At 42.0% G+C, this 21,003-nt stretch overlaps 1 protein-coding gene across 6 annotated transcripts in view; it reads left to right on the top strand.

Moving 5' to 3' along the window:
* The window catches only part of TLK2 (tousled like kinase 2), a 3,436,060-nt gene that overhangs the window by 507,667 nt on the left and 2,907,390 nt on the right, over positions 1 to 21,003 (top strand). For all 6 annotated transcript variants that reach the window (XM_044055220.1, XM_044055218.1, XM_044055219.1 and 3 more), the window contains one exon: positions 1,792 to 1,877. In XM_044055220.1, coding sequence (XP_043911155.1) covers positions 1,797 to 1,877 — 81 coding nt within the window. In that variant the 5' untranslated portion in view covers positions 1,792 to 1,796. The remainder of the gene's footprint in view (positions 1 to 1,791; positions 1,878 to 21,003) is intronic.

The following is a 21,003-nucleotide window of genomic DNA, read 5'->3' as shown; positions in this document are numbered from 1 at the left end:
CCCCCATTTTAGACCTCAGAAAAGTTAGCCCTACCCTGGGACCTCAACTTAATACTAGAAAAATTGGCCTTGCTGCCTTTGAAGTAGAAACCCAGCACCTTATACTGTCATGGAAAACTGTTTTGTTGGTAGGCTTGACCTCTGCTAGACAGATCACTAAATTACAGGCTGCTGTGTGTAGAGTCTCCTTCCTAGTTTTTCACAAGGACACCATAATGCACTAATTCTATCCCTTCATGCTCATGGCTGAACTCTCCTTAAATCAGATAATTTTTAAACCAATTTACTTCACCTCAGCACAAAACAAGAAGAGTGTTGCATTTCCTGTATGTGCTCCGACAACTCAGATTTTTCTTAGCTAGAACTAAACAGCAGGTCACACTACTGATTTGATGTCTTTGCAAATATAAGGGAGGGAAATCCTGTCAAGCAAAACATTTCCGAGTGGATTGTATATTGTATTGCTTTTTGTTAATTCCACCACCGAAAGCAAGTCACTTTCTCAGTCTGAGCACACTCTCTACTTGGGCCATGGCCACCGTCATTGTTTTTCTTCTTAGGCTACTATGGAAGGAGGTATCTGGTTATCTGTTAACACCGTTGTCAAAAATTTCAGTTTAGGGGCCAATGCAGAGTTTCTCTGTCATACTACAGGATTTTGGTGTCCCCTGCTTCTGTATCAAGGCATTCACTCCTAATGGACTAGCTGTGGAGTCTTCACTGTTGTGGTACTGAATCTTGAACTGCAAAGAGCATAGATTAATTGCTTATGTTTGAGTAGATTTACTTTTGGTAGTACCAGTTTCTCTTTTCATCCCCTTTGTTTACTGACTTTTTCCTTTGGTCAGGAGTGGTTACCCTGTTCACCTTTTCCCCACCTTGTGTATGCTTTCCTTTATGTACCTTTATCTCATTGACATTGGATTGGGGCAACACTAGACATGGACCTTGGGTAGTAAATTATGCTGCTGTCTGGTGTGAGAGACCTGAAGATAATACCAGATGATGCCTTGGGATCAGAATTGGGGGTAATCTGCTGTGCCATAATGAGTGAGGGGTGAGAGCTCAGGTATTTGGCCGGCCTCTGGGCTCTTATGATTCAGTACTGCAACAATGAATCTACTCAAACCAGTAAGAGTTATGGCCAGTTCCTAATACAAGTGTACTTTTCTGCTTTATGTTGTGCATCTTCTTTCCAGGTGTGGAGGTCATTTTTAATGCTTCCATCTTTTAAGAGCATACAGGCGGCTTTGGCATAATTTTCAAAGGTGGCCAAGTTGGTTTGTGTTTTATGCATAGCTTTTGATATGGTCATGTCTGGGTGGAATAAACACTTGACAGCTTTGCTCCCTGAAGCTGCATTGGACAGGCTAGGTTGTAGTTCTGCCATTATAACTTGCATCTTACTTTCATCTTTTGTCAAGAGTTGTATTTTCTTTTATACACATTTAGAACAGAAGTACTTCAGAGACATGGTCTTAAAATGACTGTTATTGCCTGTCTAATCTTTCATTAGGCCCAGGATGTCCATTAACATTTGAAGATATATCCCCCAAAAAAAAAAAAATTGGTTTCATTCTGGATTGTTTCAGTAAGATGCATCATTTGTAGAGAAACATTGACATATTTTTAGGGTCATAGTGATTTCATTTGGAATGTTACTGTCTTGTATGTTTTTGATTTGTTTTCATAAGAAAAATTAAATGTGTAATAATGTATGTTTGTGCAATTTACTGTGGATTAGCTTTTGCCCTTGCACTCAGTATCCTCATTTTTTTTTTCTCCCTGCAGCAGAAATGATGGAAGAATTGCATAGCCTGGACCCTCGGCGACAGGAACTGTTAGAAGCTAGGTTCACTGGCGTAGGTGTTTCAAAGGTGAGTGGTTCAGACCGTTTTAGTAAGACAATTTGATTCATTGATGAACCTCTGAACTGTAGGAACTGTTCAGAAGAGCTGTTTTATATGCAATTAACCTTTGTTTTTAATTTGTAAAATGGGAAGTATCCAATCCTGATGTGTTTGTAGTGTAGAGTTCTACTCTATTGTTGATAGTTGTAGGTGATACTTGATTTTGTTGGATGTAGTGCAGTAACAGATGCACTAGTATGCCTGAAGTTGTAAGCGGTGTTTAGGATGTGATACTTCATTGGAACTCTCATAATATATTACAAAAGGATAAATGTTGAAACACCAACACCCATTTAACCAAATTATAGAAGAGAAATGATGTGAAGTTGTTCTATCTCGCCGTTCATTCTTATTGATGGGTTCGGAGCCCATCCCTTGGCTCCGAGTCGGCACCTACTACAAAGATAGAGGATTTCAAGTAGCTCGAGGCCAAGTCCCTATCCCATGACGCACCTTGTTACCCCAGATGTAGTTGTCCGCTGCAACTGATCGGAGGTTCTTAATAGCACGGGCCAGTAAAAACTTTAATACTTCTAGTTCTAAAAATTATTGGAAATTTACTGTTAAAATAGTTAGATATTTAGGTTAGATAAGCTCTTAAAGCTTTATCTGCAGTGTTCCCTTCCCTTGTGTGCTTTTTCATAGCTATATATTTGGCCTCATTTTTCTTCATAGGTCTGTTTAAATTTTCTGACTAGAAATTGTTTATTCAATGACCTTTTTGTCACTTTTTTTTTGTAGCATAGTATTTTATAATTCTTGGTTAACTTGCTTATAAATATTATCTGTTTAGTTAATTAGTGTGTGCTTGTTAGCCTTAATTTGAGGATTTGTGTGCATATATTTAGCCTGTTTTTATTAGAAGGCTTATTAGTAGTTGTAGTTAGCCTTAGTTTAAAGGGCTTGTGCGTGTATTCTTATAGTTAGCCTGTTTTTTCATTAGAAGACTAATTTATATTTGCTGTTGTTGGATATGTCCAATTTCTGTCTGACAAGGACAAACACCTTAAGTCAGGTTTTAAAAAAATGCCCTAAATGTAGGCAGACTATGTCTGTTACTGACTGCCATGTTAATTGTGTCTACTGCTTAGGTGCCTTGCACTTACAAGAAACATCAGGTCCTCCAAGAGAGAAAGAGGAAGCTCATTGACAGAGGTTTGTTGAAACCTTCTTTTCCAAGAGGCTTTTAGTGACCAGGATGGATCTAATAAGTCCTCCTAGACTTCTGTGGATTTGAAAAGGTCTAAAAAGTCAAGAGTTTGTGACTTCGGCTCCACAGATCTCCGAGCCAACTCTCTTTTCTTTTCAGAGCCCTGGTTTTGGAACCGGTATCTGAAATTCCTAAATCTCCCTACTTCAGTCAGTACCATCAGTCCATTCATCTCTCTTTTATTAGCCTCTCAGATTTGGATGTGGATTGGGTGGTGCAGAAGCTTGTACAGGCACCAGCCTTTGCAAAATAATCAGCTCCGACCCAGGCGGCTTCGGAGCCGAAGACCCTTATGCCAGTTATATCCCTTCCTCCTCCTCGCCATACCGGTCCTTCGGAGCCAGAGGAGTCGGACTTGCTGATTATGGAGTCTTCAGAGCTGACACCTGCTGCATTGTCTTCGGCGCCATTCACTCTGATGTTCTCTCTGCCTATCGAGGACTCTAGGAGCTTGACACACTCTGGTCGGGGGAGGATAGTCAAACTGACTTGTCAGTTCCAACTTTGCCTCTCTGGGCTTCAGCTCTGATGAGTTTGACTCCTACCTCGGGCTCGGAGCCCACTGTCCTGGTGCCGGGGGTATTGACTGTTTCCTCGGATCTGTCGGTCCCTTCGCATCGGAGCAGGGGTGCTTTCGAAGCCACAAGGAGAGTTATGCCTTCTAAGGCATCCTCAACTTCAGGTCCAGCTTCTTCATCCATTAAAGCACCTGTCTACTTCTGCTTCACAGATCCTAGCTAAGCGCAGAGACCCAGGGCCTCAGAAAGCCCCATTGGGTGGCCCATGCCCTTCTGAGACCTCACCAGAAGCTCCCGCTGATGAGGTTCCCAGGAAGAGTGTGTGTAAGAGGAAACATTTAGACTCCCAGCAGGAGTCACTAACATCTGATACTGACTTGGATGAATCAGAAGGGTCCTCACGGTCCCCCTCTGAGGATATTTCATTTGCAGAGATACTTGAAATCCTTAGGCAGAAGGGTGACTGGCAGTCCACCAACCCTACTGAGGACGAGTCTGTTCTTCTGAAGGCTTTCAGGTCTCAGCCCTCCACCTCTTGGTTGTCTTCGCCCTTTGATGAGCTTATGCAGCTGGTGTCAGGAGGGGCGTGGGGGTTTTCCAGACAGCATAGATCCTGTCCCTAGGAGGCCTAATAAGTTCATATCTGCCCCCCAAGATGAGTCCTTGACCAAAGGTGTGCCAGTTGATGCCATGGTGGTGGCGGCAGCCACCAAAAAGGAAATGTCTGAAACTTCCTAATCTATCCATCCTCCTAACAGAGACTCTAGGATCATGGATAGATATGGGAAGCGCATGTTTAGTTCAGCGACTTTTGCACTCTGCTTAACTATTTACCCAATTTTACAAGACTACAGAGAGATCTCCTTAAAGTGCTGGGAGATGCTCCTCAGGGTGTAGTAGCTGCAAGAGCTACAGACAAAGTTGCCTCCCAGTTTGCTACCCTCAACTCCATAGTGAACTCGTCCATGCGCCACATTTCATATGCAGCTGATGGAACGAGTAGGGCAGCGGGTACAGGAGTTGATCTTAGGAGACACTCCTGGATGCGCTTGTGTTCCTCCGCAGAGCCCTTCAAGTCATCCTTTGTGAATATCCCCCTTTGATGGCTCTTTCCTTTTCGGGGCCAAAATTAAGGAAACTTTAACCAGGTGTGAGCAGGAGGGAAAGACTATCTGCCGTCTGAGTCAGTTTTTCCACCCCTACCAGACCCTACCCCAAGGGTCAAAGGGGAGGGAAAATGTGGTTCCGAAAAGCCCAAGGAGCCTTTCAGGACACACGTGGTGAACCCCCCTCCAGGGGCAGAGGAGGGGGCAATAATGCAAGACGCTGCAATCGCAGTAGAGGGGGTATGCAAAACCAGGGCGACAGATCACTTCTTTGGGAAGCCCTACCAGCGCTCCTGAAAGGAGGCCCGACTGTCCTGCTCTGGAGGCAGTCGGGGGTCGCTTATCTTTGTACCCAGATGCCTGGCTGAAAATAACAAACGACAGCTGGGTACAAAGTATTTCCAGAGGATACTTCATCCCATTCACCACACACCTCTCCACCAAGAAAAATCCCAGACGTTCAACCCAGTTACAGGGAACAAGCAACAGTAGAGGTCCAGACGTTGCTAAGAAAGAGTCATCCAACCAGTCCTAGCAGACTAGACAGGATCCGGGACTTGCTCAAGATTCTGTTTAGTTCCAAAAAAGACAAGGGACTAGAGACCTATATTGGACCTCAGCAGACTAAACAAATCTGTAAAGAAAGAAGTTTCGGATGGTCAAGTTTCAGTCAATGCTTTCCTTCTTGGGCAAAGACAATTGGATGTGGTCGATAGATCTACAGGATGTGTACTACCACATAAAAATGGCCAGGCCATCCAGAGATCATCTGCGCTTCCGGCTGGGAGCCAGTATTTACCAGTTTTGATCTCTGCCCTTTGATCTCACTACAGCCCCCAGAGTGTTCACCAAATGCATGGCAGTGGTCATGTCTCACCTGAGATGTTTAGGATTCCAGGTGTTTCTGTACCTAGACTATTGGCTCCTCACTGCCACCACCAGGCATCAACTCATTCAGTACAGGGAATCCACTCTGTCACTGCAACCAACTGGGCATTACAGTAAACTGAGAAAAATTTGCCTTGTTGCCATCGCAGCATATTGTCTTTATCGGAACAGATCTGGACACCACCACCACCACCATGCTAAGACTTCCAGTACAAAGAGTCTTACTTCTCCGTCAGCATGTCCGCATTCTAATATCCAAAAACAAAATACCAGCTTCTGAAGTTCTGAAATTGTTAGGAATGATGGCAGCAGCCATTCTGGCCATACCACTGGGTCGTATGCACATGCGGCTACTGCAATGGCTGTTCAGACAGTGGTTTTGCCAAGAGCTCCCCATGTCTCAAATGATAATTATCACAAATTCCTGCAAAAGGGATCTTCAGTGGTAGTTGACCTCACTTCAGGGTACGATAGAACGTCCATTTCTCTTATTCACACCAGTGGCCACAATGACCATGGATGCTTCCCTGATGGGGGGGGGGGGGGCATTTTCAACATGGACCGATCAAGAGAGACATCTGCATATCAATGTCCTAGATGTGAGAGCAGTACTTCTGGCGTTGCAGTGCTTCCAGGACTGTCTTCCTGTGGGTATGATCGCGATTGTCAAAGGAAAAATGTACGTTAAAAATGATCAGGTTCAGGTTAAGGCACTTTAATCTTGCAGCAAGGAGACAAAAACGTGCTAATACAGAGTTTGTCTGACTAGAATCAGGAAATGCAAGCATTTTTATACATTTTGTAATAAGACATTGCCTACCAAGCTGACGTAGTAAATCACAAGTTTTAACATCATTATTTCGTAGTGATTGTTTTGTAAAATTCTGCTTGTACTATCAGTTTTTGTGAGAAACTTCCTAAGAAAAACAACGTGGCCTTGGCTACCACCGGTTAGATATATGCAATGTTACCATTCAAGGTACTATGGCTAATTTGAGCACATAGCAAGTATAGATTGCAGTTCATTTCTCCAACAGTCCTTTGCCTGTTTTATCTCTTCCTTCTGCAGCTGTGCGTGTTCTCATACTTCGAACAGAGCTAATTGTTCAAAATCATTACATTACAGAATATGGCATTGTTCATTCATTGCTTCCGGACCTAGCAGATAATCACCTGCTTCTCGAGTACATTTCCAAAAGGCATAAACATGAATTTTGCTGTGCTGGCAGTTACTAGGTCAGAGGGCATCTTGCAAGTTTCAGAAAGCACACTGCAGTTTCAAAAGCATCTTTTTTAGTCTCATATAAAACTAAGCTGTATATAAAATAGTGCATATAAAATAGAATGAAAAACATTTTAACTCATTTAGTTTCTAATTAGCATTAAGCACACACATTAATACGTATTTTCTGACATTTCCCCCCTGTTAATACTTTTTAATTCTATTTTCAAAAGAATAAACAGTTTGCTTCTTTTCCTAACCTCTTCCATTCAGGATTTGCAGTTGAGAGTCATTCAGTTTAAACTTATGAAAGTGTTTCACTTTTCAACAATTCTTCAATTTCAGTACTTTGATACAAAGTCTCAGAAACTGATATATCTATAAAATCTTTGATTAACTTTTTCATGCAGGGAATACCACAACAAATGCATAATCCTAATAGGAGTAATCCTACACAAATGGCAATCAGGATGTTCATTAGGATGGAACCCCACCCCCCAAACAAATTCTGGAAAAAGTCAGTCAGAGGGTTTGGGCCTGGTTTGGTCATGGTCGACACTTGCTGGATCACCTCAAGATGGTCATTTATTTCGTGCTGGTTGTCCGGAATATACGAACAGCATTCTTCTTTGATTAAAGCGCATGTATCACCTCTCGCTGCTAGGGTTCATAGGTTCGTACTAGGCTATCTGCCCTAGGGCATTTATAAGCCCAGCCAGAGTGTGTGTGGCTTTCACCACCCCTTAGGATGGGAATACTATGCCCATTTAGGGTTTAGTTTACTGTGCCTCTGTCTAGTAGTGACACAGAGATGACCCCCGGGGTAAACCTACGATCTCCCATCCCCTCGTCAAGATTTCTCTTGAATAGAGTTAGTGAGGGGCTCTGTCTAACATGGATTGGGATTCTGTTCCAGAGTGTGGGGAGCCTCTGGGTTATGAATCTGTCCCTCCAGCACGTTCTATTTATTTCTGTGTTGAGGTTCAAGTCTCTTGCTCTCGTGGCTCTGATGGATTTGGATTTTCTGAGTTGGAGCATGTCCATTAATTCCAGATTGGACATGGCCTTGTATGTCAGGCACAGATCACCTCTGAGTAGGCGGTATGTGACTGAATAGAGCTGGAGTTTCTTCAGTCGCGCAGCATATGACATATGTTTGAGACCCTTAATCCTCTGGGTGAGGAACTTTTGGGGTCTTTCCAACTGCTGCAGGTGTCTGGTAAGATACATCCCAAATGGGGCATTGTACTCAATCATAGGCCTGATAAGAGAAGAGTACAGGGGCACAATGACCTCTCTTGATCTAGATGTGAATCCCTTCATGATAAGGTGGGCAATATAGAAGGTCTTCCTAACCACTTTGGCAATGTGAGTGTCAAATGAGAGGTTACGGTCAACCTGGGTCCCTAGGTCCCTGATTACCTCTTCCGTACTTAATGGATTACCACCTATGTGGTAATTTGTGGGTACCTTGTTTTTCCCAAAGGGTATGACTATACATTTTTTTTTGCATTCAGCTTGAGGCCATGGCTCTGGCACCAGTTATCCATTTCTATGAGGCCTCTCTGAAGGATGCTTGTGTCCGCTGGAGTATCAATTATGGCGCCCAGTTTGCAGTCATCTGCGAACTTTGTCAGCCACAATCCGCCTATGTTTGCCTGCACCTCGGAAAAATAAATGCCGAACAAGAGAGGTCCCAGGACTGAGCCCTGTGGGACACCGCTTGTGACCGGCTTAGAGTCTGACATAGCTTCAGCAACTCTGACCCTGTGGGTTCTGTCCTTGAGCCAGTTTGCAACCCATCTTGTGACATATGGGTTTACATTTAAGCTGGTGAGTTTGTCTGTGATGCCCGAGTGGGGTATTGTGTCGAAGGCTTTTGCAAGGTCAAGGTAGGCTGTGTAAACTGCCTTACCCTCATCAATGGCCTTCGTGACTGCTTCAAAAAAAGTCGACCAAGTTCAGAAGGCAGGATCTGCCCTTGACAAAGCCAAACTGGGTAGGATCCGATGTCTGTAGGTCCCCAATGTCTTTGAGTTCCATAATGATCCTCTCCATAGGTTTTCAGACCACGGTTCTGAAGCACCACAGTTCTCATTGCATTCAGTTCATCAGTCACTAATTCAAGAGCAGAAAAAGTTGCATTGCTCATACCTTCGAGAAGTTTAGACAGTTTTCTCAGCTCCCAAATCGATTTCACTGCGCCATATGCAGGGGCTATGCCTGCCCATGATATAATGGTGTCACTCAAGTCCATGTGTGTCAGTTTATTTTTGTTCTTTACGGAGTTATGGTTTCTCCACCCTGCTTCGATTCGTCCTACTGGATTCTCAGGTCTCTTAATTGGACTTCTAGGTTTACTGCTGACCTCTCTGATGTTTCGAATTTTTCCCTGAGGCAAAGCTGCAGTGTGTCGTATGGTAAACAGGTAACCCAAAAAACAACTGCCGGACCAATTCTCAGGTAGCCATTTATATGCTTTTTTCCCACAAACAAAATAATTCTCTGCTTTTGTATTGATATAAGCTTGCCCTGCTTGAAACATTTTCTTATCAATAATAGAAAGCTGCTTTAAAAGAACAGGATTATGTTGTATCTCATCAACATTTCTATGCATCTTCGTGAAATATGCATCATAGTTTGTATCACAAATAGTTTGTCTTACTGGCTTTAATATAACATTTATAAGAAACAGTCACATTGCAATTGCTCCAATCCACCTGAATAGTGTCATTCTTATAAAAACATACAATCCCTTTTTGTGTAACAGGTAGGTACAATGCTATTTTGTCTTGTGATTTCACAGGTGGTGTATCAAAAATCAAGTTTTCCCAGGTCTTGCTGACCCCTAGGGGGACAGCAGTCATTAATAATCCCCTGTATGCTGTTGGTATAGCTGTGCAAATCCAGCAGTTCGAAACATTAAAAGTATCAGCATACACATATTTAATTGATTGGTAAGTGTTAAAGTTTGGATGCCAGTCTGAGTAATGCATCACGTTTGATCAGTTCAACTCTTGTGGCTGGGAAAAGGAAAGGCCACAACAAAAAGATCAATGTTATCAGTATAGCTATCAGAATAATCATGCAAATTTTCTGAGGTTGTTCTGCATCTCTATTACTCTATACCTGGTCATTTTGTTCTCGTTGTACAACAGTAACAAGGTTTTTGTCCAGTTCAAAGTTCTTAACTAGTTTGCAGTGTGTCAGATGAATCGAGGATGCTCGCTCTGCGATCTTGACTGCAGTGGGTGTCGACAGTAGTACCTGGTACGGTCCTTCCCACTTCGGAGAACTCCAGTTCTTTTTCTTCACAACCTTCACCCAGACCCACGTGCCTGGGGCTATTGCTGCTTCCGATGGTCTGGTTTGTTCTTTATCTGAAATAGAATTTAACTGCAAAAGTTGGTTGTTCAAAAATCGCCTCATATACTCTGCAAGTGAACTGCCAGCCTCTTGCTCTGCAGGCACGAGAGGTTTCCATTGAGGTGTTATAATATGCCCTCCCAAGCAGTATTTCAAAAGGAATTGACCCTTTTACATTTGGAACAGTTCTCATGCTCAACAGTGCCAGAGGTAGACAGTGCACCCAGTTCTTTTGTGTCTCACTAATCAATTTCCTAAGTTTGTTTTTCAAAACCCCATTGTGCCTCTCTACTAATCCTGCAGATTGGGGGTGGTATGCACAATGGTTTTTCAGAGAAATCCCGAAATATCGGCTTAGTTGTTGTATAGTTTGATTTACAAAGTGTGTGCCATTGTCACTATAAATCTTTTCCGGTATGCCAAATCTAGGAATAATTTCTTTAACGAGGACTTTTGCAACGGTAGCTGCATCTGGATTTTTAGTTGGAAAAGCTTCCACCCATTTGGAAAACATATCTATAATGACAAGGCAGTACGTTTTATTTTCGCATTTGTTCAGCTCTATAAAATCCATACAAATAGTATGGAACGGATATGGTGGTGTAGGGAAACTCCCTTGCTTAGGTTTCAATGCCCCTTGTGCATGATGCTTGTTACAAACATGGCATGCTGCACAAAAATTTTTTGTGTAGTTTGTAAATCCATACGTCGTAAACACTCTATTCACTAACTGTACCATCCCCCCTGTTGAGACCTGGCACTGCCCATGGCTCAACAAAGCTGCATATCTAAACAAGTTAGATGGCAAAATCGGTTTCTTCTCTTTGGAGATGTATAGTCCCTTCTCAAGGATTGCTCCTCGTTTTATCCACTTTTGTTTTTCTACATTTGTAGTAAGTGTCTGCATTGTTTTTAACATTTCTAAGTCTAAAATCTCAGATGGTTGTAATTCCTCGCTCAAAAGAAATACTTCTGAAGCTGCTTGTTTTGCAGCTGTATCAGCCCTCGCATTACCTTTTGAAATTCTATCCTGTTGCTTGGTATGAGCTACGCATTTGCAAATAGCTACTTTCTGGGGTAACTGAATAGAGTCTAACAAGTCTAAAATAAATTGCGCATGATTAATTGGTTTACCAGTAGATGTTATCATTCCTCTATTTTTCCACTGCTGCGCAAAAACATGTACAGTAGAAAAAACATACTGACTGTCAGTAAAAATGTTCACTCATTTACCTTTTGCCAAGGTACATGCCCTTGTCAAAACAGTCAGTTCTGCTGCTTGTGCAGATAAGTTGTGTGGTAAAGACTTTGCTTCAAAAATCTCAGTATCAGAAACTACTGCATACCCCACTAGATACTGTCCTGTAAGACCCCTCCTGCACGAGCCGTCCACATAGTATGTCACCTTGGCATCATCCAAGGGAACGTCTGTAAGATCTTTTCTAGGTAGTGTCTTTTGCTCAATCTCCTGCAGACAGCAGTGTGGTTTGCCATCTGTAAGGGGTTGGGAGCAAGGTTGACGGATTCAAAGTTGTGCATCGTTCAGTTGTCATATGAGGTTGGCTCAACAGTATAGTCATACAGGAAAGATGCCTAGCAGGAGAAAGATATGCTACTTTTTCTTGCAGTAAAATAATCGCGACTGCATGAGGCACTCTCAATGTGAGAGGGTGGAACAATACTTCTGAGGCTGAAGCCTGCACTGCCATTGCAGCTGCGACTACTGCTTGTACACAGTGGGACAGGGATCGCGCCACTGGGTCTAGCTGTGACGAATAGTAAGCTATGGGGCGTTTTGTCCCCATGCTGTTGTGTTAACACTGATGTCATATAACCTTGCTTACAATCTGCAGTTTGGAAAAATCGTTTGATAGTTTGGTAATCCTAAAACTAATGAAGCTATCAGTTTCAATTTGCAGAAAGCTGATTCTGCTTCTGGTTTCCACTGTAATAAATCTTGTGCTGCCATAGGCTTTTTGAATATCAAGTTGGTCAGTGGAGCAGATTCCAAGGCATAGTTTTGAATCCAACTCCGACAAAAGTTAGTAGTACCCAGGAAGGACATCATTTCCTTCTTGGTAGTTGGTTTAGGTGCATGTAATATTGCTGTTTTTCTGTCTTCATCTAATATTCTGCCTTCTTTGGATATTACATATCCCAGGTATTTGACCTGTTTTTTCCAAAGTTGCAGTTTGTTCTTGTTTATCTTGTGTCCCTGAGTAGCAAAAAATTGTAGTAATGCTATGGTATCCTCTCTGCATTCTTGCTGGGTGGGGGTTGCCAGCAGAATGTCGTCTACATAAAGTAAAATCTGACTGCCTTTTGGTGGGATAAATCCCGCCAGGTTACTTGCCATTTCCTGTGCGAATATTGTTGGACTTTCACAATATCCCTGTGGTAGTCGCGTGTATGTACACCTTTTTCCCTGAAATGTAAATGCAAACCAATGTTGGCTGTCTGGGTGTATCGGTATTGAGAAAAATGCATTGCTAATATCTACCACAGAAAAATACTTTTGTTGAGGTTTCAAATCATTTAATAAAGTGTGTGGATCTGGCACCGTAGGTGCCCTGGGTATAACTGCGTCATTTACAGCTTGTAAATCTTGGACCATACGCCATTCTCCGTTTGCTTTCCTAACAGGAAATAAGGGTGTATTACATGGTGAATCGGGAGATTCTATCAAGACTCCTTCCTTAAGTAAGGCTGCTATTGTAGGTTTGATTCCTATTTCTGCTTCCTTTCTCAAGGGATATTGTCTCTTTTGAGGTCTAAATGCTGATTTTGGCGTGATAGTAACTGGTCCTGCTGTAAGAATGAGTCCTACATCTGATTTCCCTGTTGACCAGAGAGTCTCTGGTATGTCTCGTAAGGCTTTTTCCTCTTCCTGTAGTAAGAGTGCTACTCAGCTGTCCTCACTTGCCTGTGAGTGTACAGCTGGGTGTGTCTGCGTTATCCAATTTAGTTTCTGCTTTTGTACTCCCTGTTCAGAAAGTTCTAACTCTGTCTGCTTTTCCCACCTTGTGACTTTTTCTCCTAGGTCTGCCCACTTCACATTTCTATCTTTAGTTAAACTCACATGTGGTAATCGATTAGATTTGTAAAGTGCTAGGAATTCCTGGGGCAATGAACAGCTCACTACACTGTTTCCTTCTGTGTCCCAGTACAAATTTCGTAATACTAATCTGTTAGCATGGTTTCTAAACAGTTCTTGCTCATATTCTTTATCAGGTCCTGGTTTGCTACAGTAATATAGAGTGCAATGCAACAAATGCTGTTTATCAGTGTCAAGGGAGGGGGATTTACTGATGGCTACGTTCATCGGTTCTTCGGTTACTGTCCCTGGACCAGTAGTAACTAAGTCATGGCTGTACCAATAAAATGTTTCGCCCTCCGGTCGCACTACAAAAGTATCCATTTGTCGCTGTGCTTCCATACCCTGCATAGTTGGAACTACGGCTATGCCAAATATATGCATTAGGTCTCTGCCCAAGAGATTGACTGGGCATTTTGCAGAAACAACAATTTTGCTTTTCTGGGTCATCCGTGAAACTGGGTCAGTTATCGCTATGTTGTGGGAGAGTGGCTCCCGATACAGCTGTCCATTAGCTGCTTTCACTAATATGTAGTCAAGTGATTCTGAATTTTCTGGTAGTTTGGAAGGATGTATCAGGGTCCGTGAAGCCCCTGAGTCGCACAGGAATTTTAACTTCCCTCACCTCTACCAGAAGTGTAACTTCTGGTTTTGTGTCTAAGTAGAGCTCTAGGCTCAATAATGCTAAGTCCAAAATTTCATTTTCTTCATTATCTGTGATTTCATGCACATCCTCTACCTCTTCTATCACGTCCTCTACCCCTTCTATCACATTTGCACTTGTCTTTTCTTGTTTATCCCTTTCCAGTGATTCTTGACAACCATATAGTCAGTCCTCACCCTCCTTGTCTTTTGTGGTTACCTTTTTATTTTGCCTGCAATCCCTTGCTAAATGTCCCTTTTTCCTGCATTTAAAACATTCACCCTGTTTCTTTCTCTCTTCAAAGTTCTCTGATCATTTATCAGATTGTTTGTTTCCCTGGGCATTTTTCTTACCCTTCTTCCCAGTTTGTACTACAAAGACTTCTGATCCGTCTTCTACTGCAAATACTTGAGTTTTCTTTTTGCTATTAAAATGCCTTTCGGCATGTCTTGCATATTCAAGTAATGACTGTAATCTACTTGTACGATGATCTATCATGTGCTTTGTAATAAAGCTGCTAATGGGTGCAATACTGCCTTTCAAAAATGCATTCTTTAGCTGCTGCTCATATGGGGAGTCATGTGTTTGGTCTTCAGGTACCTGTATTCCACAATGGTTATTAAAACATTCTAATAATCTGGCATAATATCTATAGACAGTTTCACTTTCTTGTATGCATTGATTAATACAAGTCCAATCAGCCCTAGGCTTCCATTTCTCAGAGATTTGGTCTGTCAGACCTTTCACTCTGTTGTCCAGTTCTGCGTTACTATGTGGGAGTGGTCTAAGCTCTGCGTCACGGGGATTCCAGTTGCCACTGATCATGTGCCAATCTGGACCTACAATTTGTCCGACTACTTTCTCTACTTCCTCTCCATTCAAATGGTAACTTAACCTCATGCCCTGCAAGTCTTCTAAGAATTTTCTAAAATTAACTTTTGGATGGGGAATTCCCTCTGTGGCTTTCCGGATGTCTTCCGGTGTCCATGGTCTATATGCTAGAATAGTTGGGTCCTGTCCTGACTGCGGATTTGGTACTTATTTGAGTGGACATATCTCTTCTTCACTCATAGCTTGTGAATTTTTATTTCATACAATTCAATATCCCCTCTTAAGTTGCGTGCTCGAGACCTGGTCTCGATAGGATCTCTGACAAACTGTTTTGGTTTTGCAGGAACAGCTGGGTATAGCGGAGGTGGATCAGCTTGTCCACTCACTTCATATTCTGGTAAGGGAAGTGGAGGGGCTGTTGCTATTACCAAGTTATTGTCTTCTTTATCTAAAAACATTGCTTTTGAATTTTTAACCTTTTGTTCCCTGCGGTTTGCTTCCTCAAGCCACCTGTGTGCCTGAGGGACTCCTAATTGTTGTTGCTTTTTTAGCTGACCTTTCGCGTCTGTTTTAAGTTGTCTAACAAGTTTAATAAGTGAATGTTTGTCTAAATTACCATCAAATTTGTATTTATTAACCCATTTTGTATAATACCTAATATCGGCACGCTGTAATTGCATATATTTCGCGTCTTCGGTTAAGGGCGGGTCTCGGGAACTTTTTGTGCACTGATTTCCCATGTTGCCTTAGCTAAGTTAGAAATTGTTACGTAACCCTTTTTATCACGTGGTACCACGACTTACACTTTTTCACAGTTTATCTAGAATAACTGCCTACCTATTCTGTTTCCCTGATCTATGACAAGACAGCAATCTTTTTTTGTCCCTGATCTGCACATGCAAATCTCCCTGACAAATACAATAATACTGCAACAAGTCCCTGATCTAAAACGGAAAAAGGTAAATTCCTCCTTACCTGAGCCTCCGTGTCTTGATCCCACCGGAACGTTGACTCGTCCTCCGATCACAGATCAGAAACGGTGGCTGGCCTCTTTTGAACGACAATTCAGTCGGAGGTCTTTCAAAGCAGAAGAACCGATGTGGCCTCTTCTCCGTACGGGTTCATGCCACCGGGCCCAATTCTGACATGAGCTAGAGTGAGAGATATGTTTCCGGTCCGAAGGACCAATCTGTCAAAGGAAAAATATACTTTAAAAATTATCAATACACGGTAGGTTCAGTTTAAGGCACTTTAATCTTGCAGCAAGGAGACAAAAATGTGCTAATATTTTTCTAATAAGACATTGCCTACCAAGCTGACGTAGTAAATCACAAGTTTTAACATCATTATTTCGTAGTGATTGTTTTGTAAAATTCTGCTTATACTATCAATTTTTGTGAGAAACTTCCTAAGAATTACAACGTGGCCTTGGCTACCACCGGTTAGATATATGCAATGTTACCATTCAAGGTACTATGGCTAATTTGAGCACAAAGCAAGTATAGATTGCAATTAATTTCTCCCAGTCCTTTGTTTTATCTCTTCCTTCTGCAGCTGTGCATGTTCTCATACTTCGAACAGAGCTAATTGTTCAAAATCATTACATTACAGAATATGGCATTGTTCATTCATTGCTTCCGGACCTAGCAGATAATCACCTGCTTCTCAAGTACATTTCCAAAAGGCATAAACATGAATTTTGCTGTGCTAGCAAGTTACTAGGTCAGAGGGCATCTTGCAAGTTTCAGAAAGCACACTGCAGTTTCAAAAGCATCTTTTAGTCTCATATAAAACTAAGCTGTATATAAAATAGTGCATATAAAATAGAATGAAAAACGTATTAACTCATTTAGTTTCTAATTAGCATTAAGCACACACATTAATACATATTTTTCTGACAGCGATTCAGATGGACAACATGTCAGTGGTCTGGTACTTGAACAAATGAGGAGGAACAAGATCCTGCCCCCTTTGTCGCGAGGCCGTAAGAGTATTGCAGTGGGCTATATCCACCCAGCGCTTTGTTAGCAATGCACATCCCGGGGAAATCCAACATGATAGCAGACAAGCTGAGCAGAGCAATTTTGTTGCCCCACGAGTGGTCTCTCAAGACAGAAATAGCAGACAGGATTTTCCGCAGGTGGGGCCAACCTTGCTGCAACCTTTTTGCCAGTCACATGAACACCAAATGCAGAAGCTACTTTGCCCTGATTTCCCCCTTTGGAAGAAGCCCCAAGGGACACACTTATTCATGATTGGCCCCCGGGTCTCCTCTTTGCATTCCCACCAATCCCGTTGATACCCAAGGTATTACAGAAAGCAAAAGCCCTGGGAAGGACCATCATTCTAATAGTTCCTCATTGGCCTCGTAAGATTTGGTTCCCCTTCCTTCAACTTCATCTTTTGGAGGACCCCTGGATTCTGGACCCAGTTCCGGACCTTCTGATGCACTCGTCGGGGGGACTTCATCCCTCTCTGCAGTCTCTGAAGATGACAGCTTGGCTGCTCCAGTTCCCATCATAGCCAGGTACCATAACCTCTTCAGTGAGACAAAGCAAATTCTTTTATCCTCTCAAATCCTCTACAAGGAAGCTATACTTTAGCAAATTGAAAAATTTTCTGTATGGGGCCTCTAAAACAATATGAATCCATACCAAGCCCCTATGGCCTCTGTACTAGAATTCTTGACCATGATCTTCAATAAAGGAGCTGCAGCAGCAACAGTCAGTGTTCAACTTGCTGCCATCTCTAACTTTCATTTTGGATTTGAAGGGTTGAATATTAAGTCACACAAATTATCCAAAGCCATTTTCAAAGGGACCTTTCATATTAGACGACCTGTGAAATCTCCCTATTCTCCATGGAATCTAAATTTTATGATTTCCCACATAATTCTTCCTCCATTTGAACCAGCTTCCTCATGTGACCTCAAATTTATCATGGAAAACCATCTTTTTAGTGGCTATTACTTCTGCCCGCAGAATGTCAGAGCTTCAAGCCTTGTCCATCAAGCCTCCTTATTTGATTTTCCATGCCGACAGTCTCTCACTTCGAGCAAACCCCTCTTTCTTGCCCATAGTTTGCACTGAAACTAATCTCAACCAAATTATTGATTTGCCAGTTTTCTTCCCCAACAACTGAGTGTATGCTGCACAAATTTGATCACAGACCGCTCAGATTTTATTTGGATAGAACAAAAGATTTCAGGAAATCAGACCGGCTTTTTGTTTCATTTTCAGATTCCAGGAAAAGGTATGCCAGTGACTAAAACAACTGTGTCTAAATGGTTATATGATTGTATCACCTTTGCTTATTCAGCTGCCAATATGCCCTTACAGCATAAAATTAAAGCTCACTCAACCAGAGCAGTTTCTACATCCTCTGCTTTTTCTGCCAGACTTCCTGTTGATATTTGTGCAGCAGCCACTTGGTCAAAACCTCATACCTTTATCACTCATTACAAAGTTGACAAGGCCTCCTTTGGATCCACGGTCCTGAGAAATATACTCCTGTGAGCCACCCAAGGTAGATGGTGCTTCAGTAAGAATGAGCGGCGAGATAGAACAACGTCAAATGAAGAATTTATGTACTTACCATAACGTTCCATGTGAGGAGTTCTTCTCTCCTTCATTCTTACGTCCCTCCCTCCTTCTCCCTCCTTCCCCCTCCTGGGCTCTCAGAAGACCAAGACACTAGATCCTTCCTGGTCACTCAGCCCTTCTATACTTTCTCTCTTATGGAGTTATAGAATGACATGGTATTATACACAGCAAACAGGATCTGAGGTAACTCAAGGTGCATCATGGGATAGGGACTTGGCCCCGAGCTACTTGAAATCCTTGAGCTTTGTAGTAGGTGCCGACTCGGAGCCAAGGGAATGAAGGGGAGATGAACAACTCACATGGAACGTTATGGTAAGTACATAACTTTTTTTTTTATATAGCGGTCAGGGTAATGAACATTTGTAAGTAGTTTCTGCAGATGGAAGAATCGCACAGCAGCATAACTGTTTCAGGTCTGTGGTCGTAAAAAAGGAAGTACTTGGTTTTGTTGAGCTGGAATGTTCAAATGTGAAGTACTTGGTTTTGCTAGACAAAATTGCTTCCCTTGTTTTGTAGCTTTTGAGTAGGAAAAATTAAGTAACACGAGTGGTGGTACAAGAAAGCTTGCCTATTGTTGATATGAGCACTTCAAAGTTGATTCTCAAGTTTTCCTCTTAATTGATTTTGTGATTCTGCAGTTCAGTCATATACATCAGCAGATCAACATGGTGCCTTGAACATATCTAAAAACATTCTGAGGCATCACAGATATTAGAGTTGCGGCATACAAGTTGCACCATAAATGGGTTACCTACTTAAATAGTGTTCTGAGGTTTCAGACACTGGATAACCAGTAGTCTGCATTGGGCAGTTGACTAGAAAATGTACTCAGGTTTGTAGCATTACCTTAATGTACCACTATGTTTTTATTATATTCTGTGTAAACTGCCAATCATTGCAGTTTAATGCTAAAACATATTCCCCATTTGAACCTAATTCTGAGGCCCTAAGGTGTGTGCCTTAATTTTCTCATTTGATCCACATCGCCATGATTTAAAAAATCTACACTTTGTTGATCTAAGCAACCGTTATTGTTATAGGGTGAGTTAAAGATGCAGGTGCAGTGCATGGAGCTTTTACTATCACTGTCCAAAATCAGGGAAATAGGAACTTGTTAAGGACGTCCTTAGTGCAAGTCCTGATCTTAACAGTGCTTAAGGGTGCTTTAACAAAATTGTTAGACTCATGGTGCTGTTAAGATTGGGTCTCATGGTTTGACTTTCCAGCTGAAAACAGTGGCAGAAGGTAAAACTGCTTTTAAAAGCTGTTAGATGGTTTCTTCTGCTACACTGTTGTAAACCATAAGCGTGGGTGAACTAAGTATCTAACAACTTTAAAATCATTAGTTTTACAGTGGGACACTTAGTGCTGTGAAATAGCAGGCAGAAACTACTGGCTTTACTTGTAACTGGTAGTACCCGGAGCGGATAAAGTTCCATGCACTACAAAAAATTATGGTTTGCTCCCCGATCTTAACCAGCTTTGTGTTCTTGACATGGATGCCAAAATTCAGCACTTGAACTTCTCTCTCAAGGTGAATTTTTAGGCATCTCGTGTTTGGAAATGCACAATAAATTCAGTATGAATGGAAGCCCATTTATAATCCTCTGATCCCTACTGTTGCTGCCAAGTGTACTTTCTTTGTTGCTGTGAGAGAATTTCCCATACCCACTGTGTCCCTTTCCTTATGGGCAGTTTATATCATTTGTTGTCGGCCTTTGGTTGCACAGAGTTTCCCGAGTAGTAGTGAAATGCATTGAGGGTGGGTGGGGTAAGTGTGTGCGAGTGCTTTTGAAGATGAACTTTTCAAGACATCACTTAGCTGTTACTTGATTATCCTTGTGCTGTAATTTTTCTGTATGTAGTTTCGTTCAAGGGATAGGTTTTCCATATTACTGAATGTCTTTGTATGGTTAGGGCAGTGGTTAGTGCTGTGACACTAACAATCAGTTTTCTGGTCAGGTTTCCAGACAGGGTAACTTCTGTGGGTAGTGCCTGCACATAAGGTCTCCTGCTTTACTGCTACATCAGACTGCTGGGCCTCTAAATTGCTTGTAGGTAAGCATTTGGTATGTAGAAGCCTGTGTTGTGTGATAGATTTAACATCCACTTTGAGGACCAGTTCTCAGCTTTGCAGCTGTCGATTGATTGCTGGGTATAGTCTGTGATCCCCCTGTGACCTTGAACAGGATAAGGTTGATGTTCAGATGAATCACCACTGGCACAATCATCCGTTGTCTGTTACCTTGAGTCTAAGGAAGATAATGACTGGGTGTGAAATCACTAAATTGCACAACATTACTTGGAAGAAGAAACATTGTCATATGTGAGACAGATGTTGGAAGGAACAGTTTAGAAGTTGACAATCTTTGGGCACAATTCAGCCTTTGGTGTATGCATTTTAATTGTCATAACTTTGTTTTTAAAGCTTTTTTAGTCAGGCTTAGACCCTGGTTATCAATCTGAATAGCTGATTTTAGAGAGCGGTGGATTTGGAACAGCTTATTAATCTCCTGTATTTATGCAGGCATCCATCAGACTCTCAAAGGTTTTCTCTGTTTTGTCAGTCTTTGAAGCTCAGGCATATAAGTACCATATTGGGGATTCTTTCTA

The sequence above is a fragment of the Protopterus annectens genome, chromosome 13.part0 (genome assembly GCF_019279795.1).
Source record: "Protopterus annectens isolate FY-2018-M chromosome 13.part0, PAN1.0, whole genome shotgun sequence".
Lineage (NCBI taxonomy): Eukaryota > Metazoa > Chordata > Ceratodontiformes > Protopteridae > Protopterus > Protopterus annectens.
This window is presented reverse-complemented; position numbering and strand designations above follow the sequence as displayed.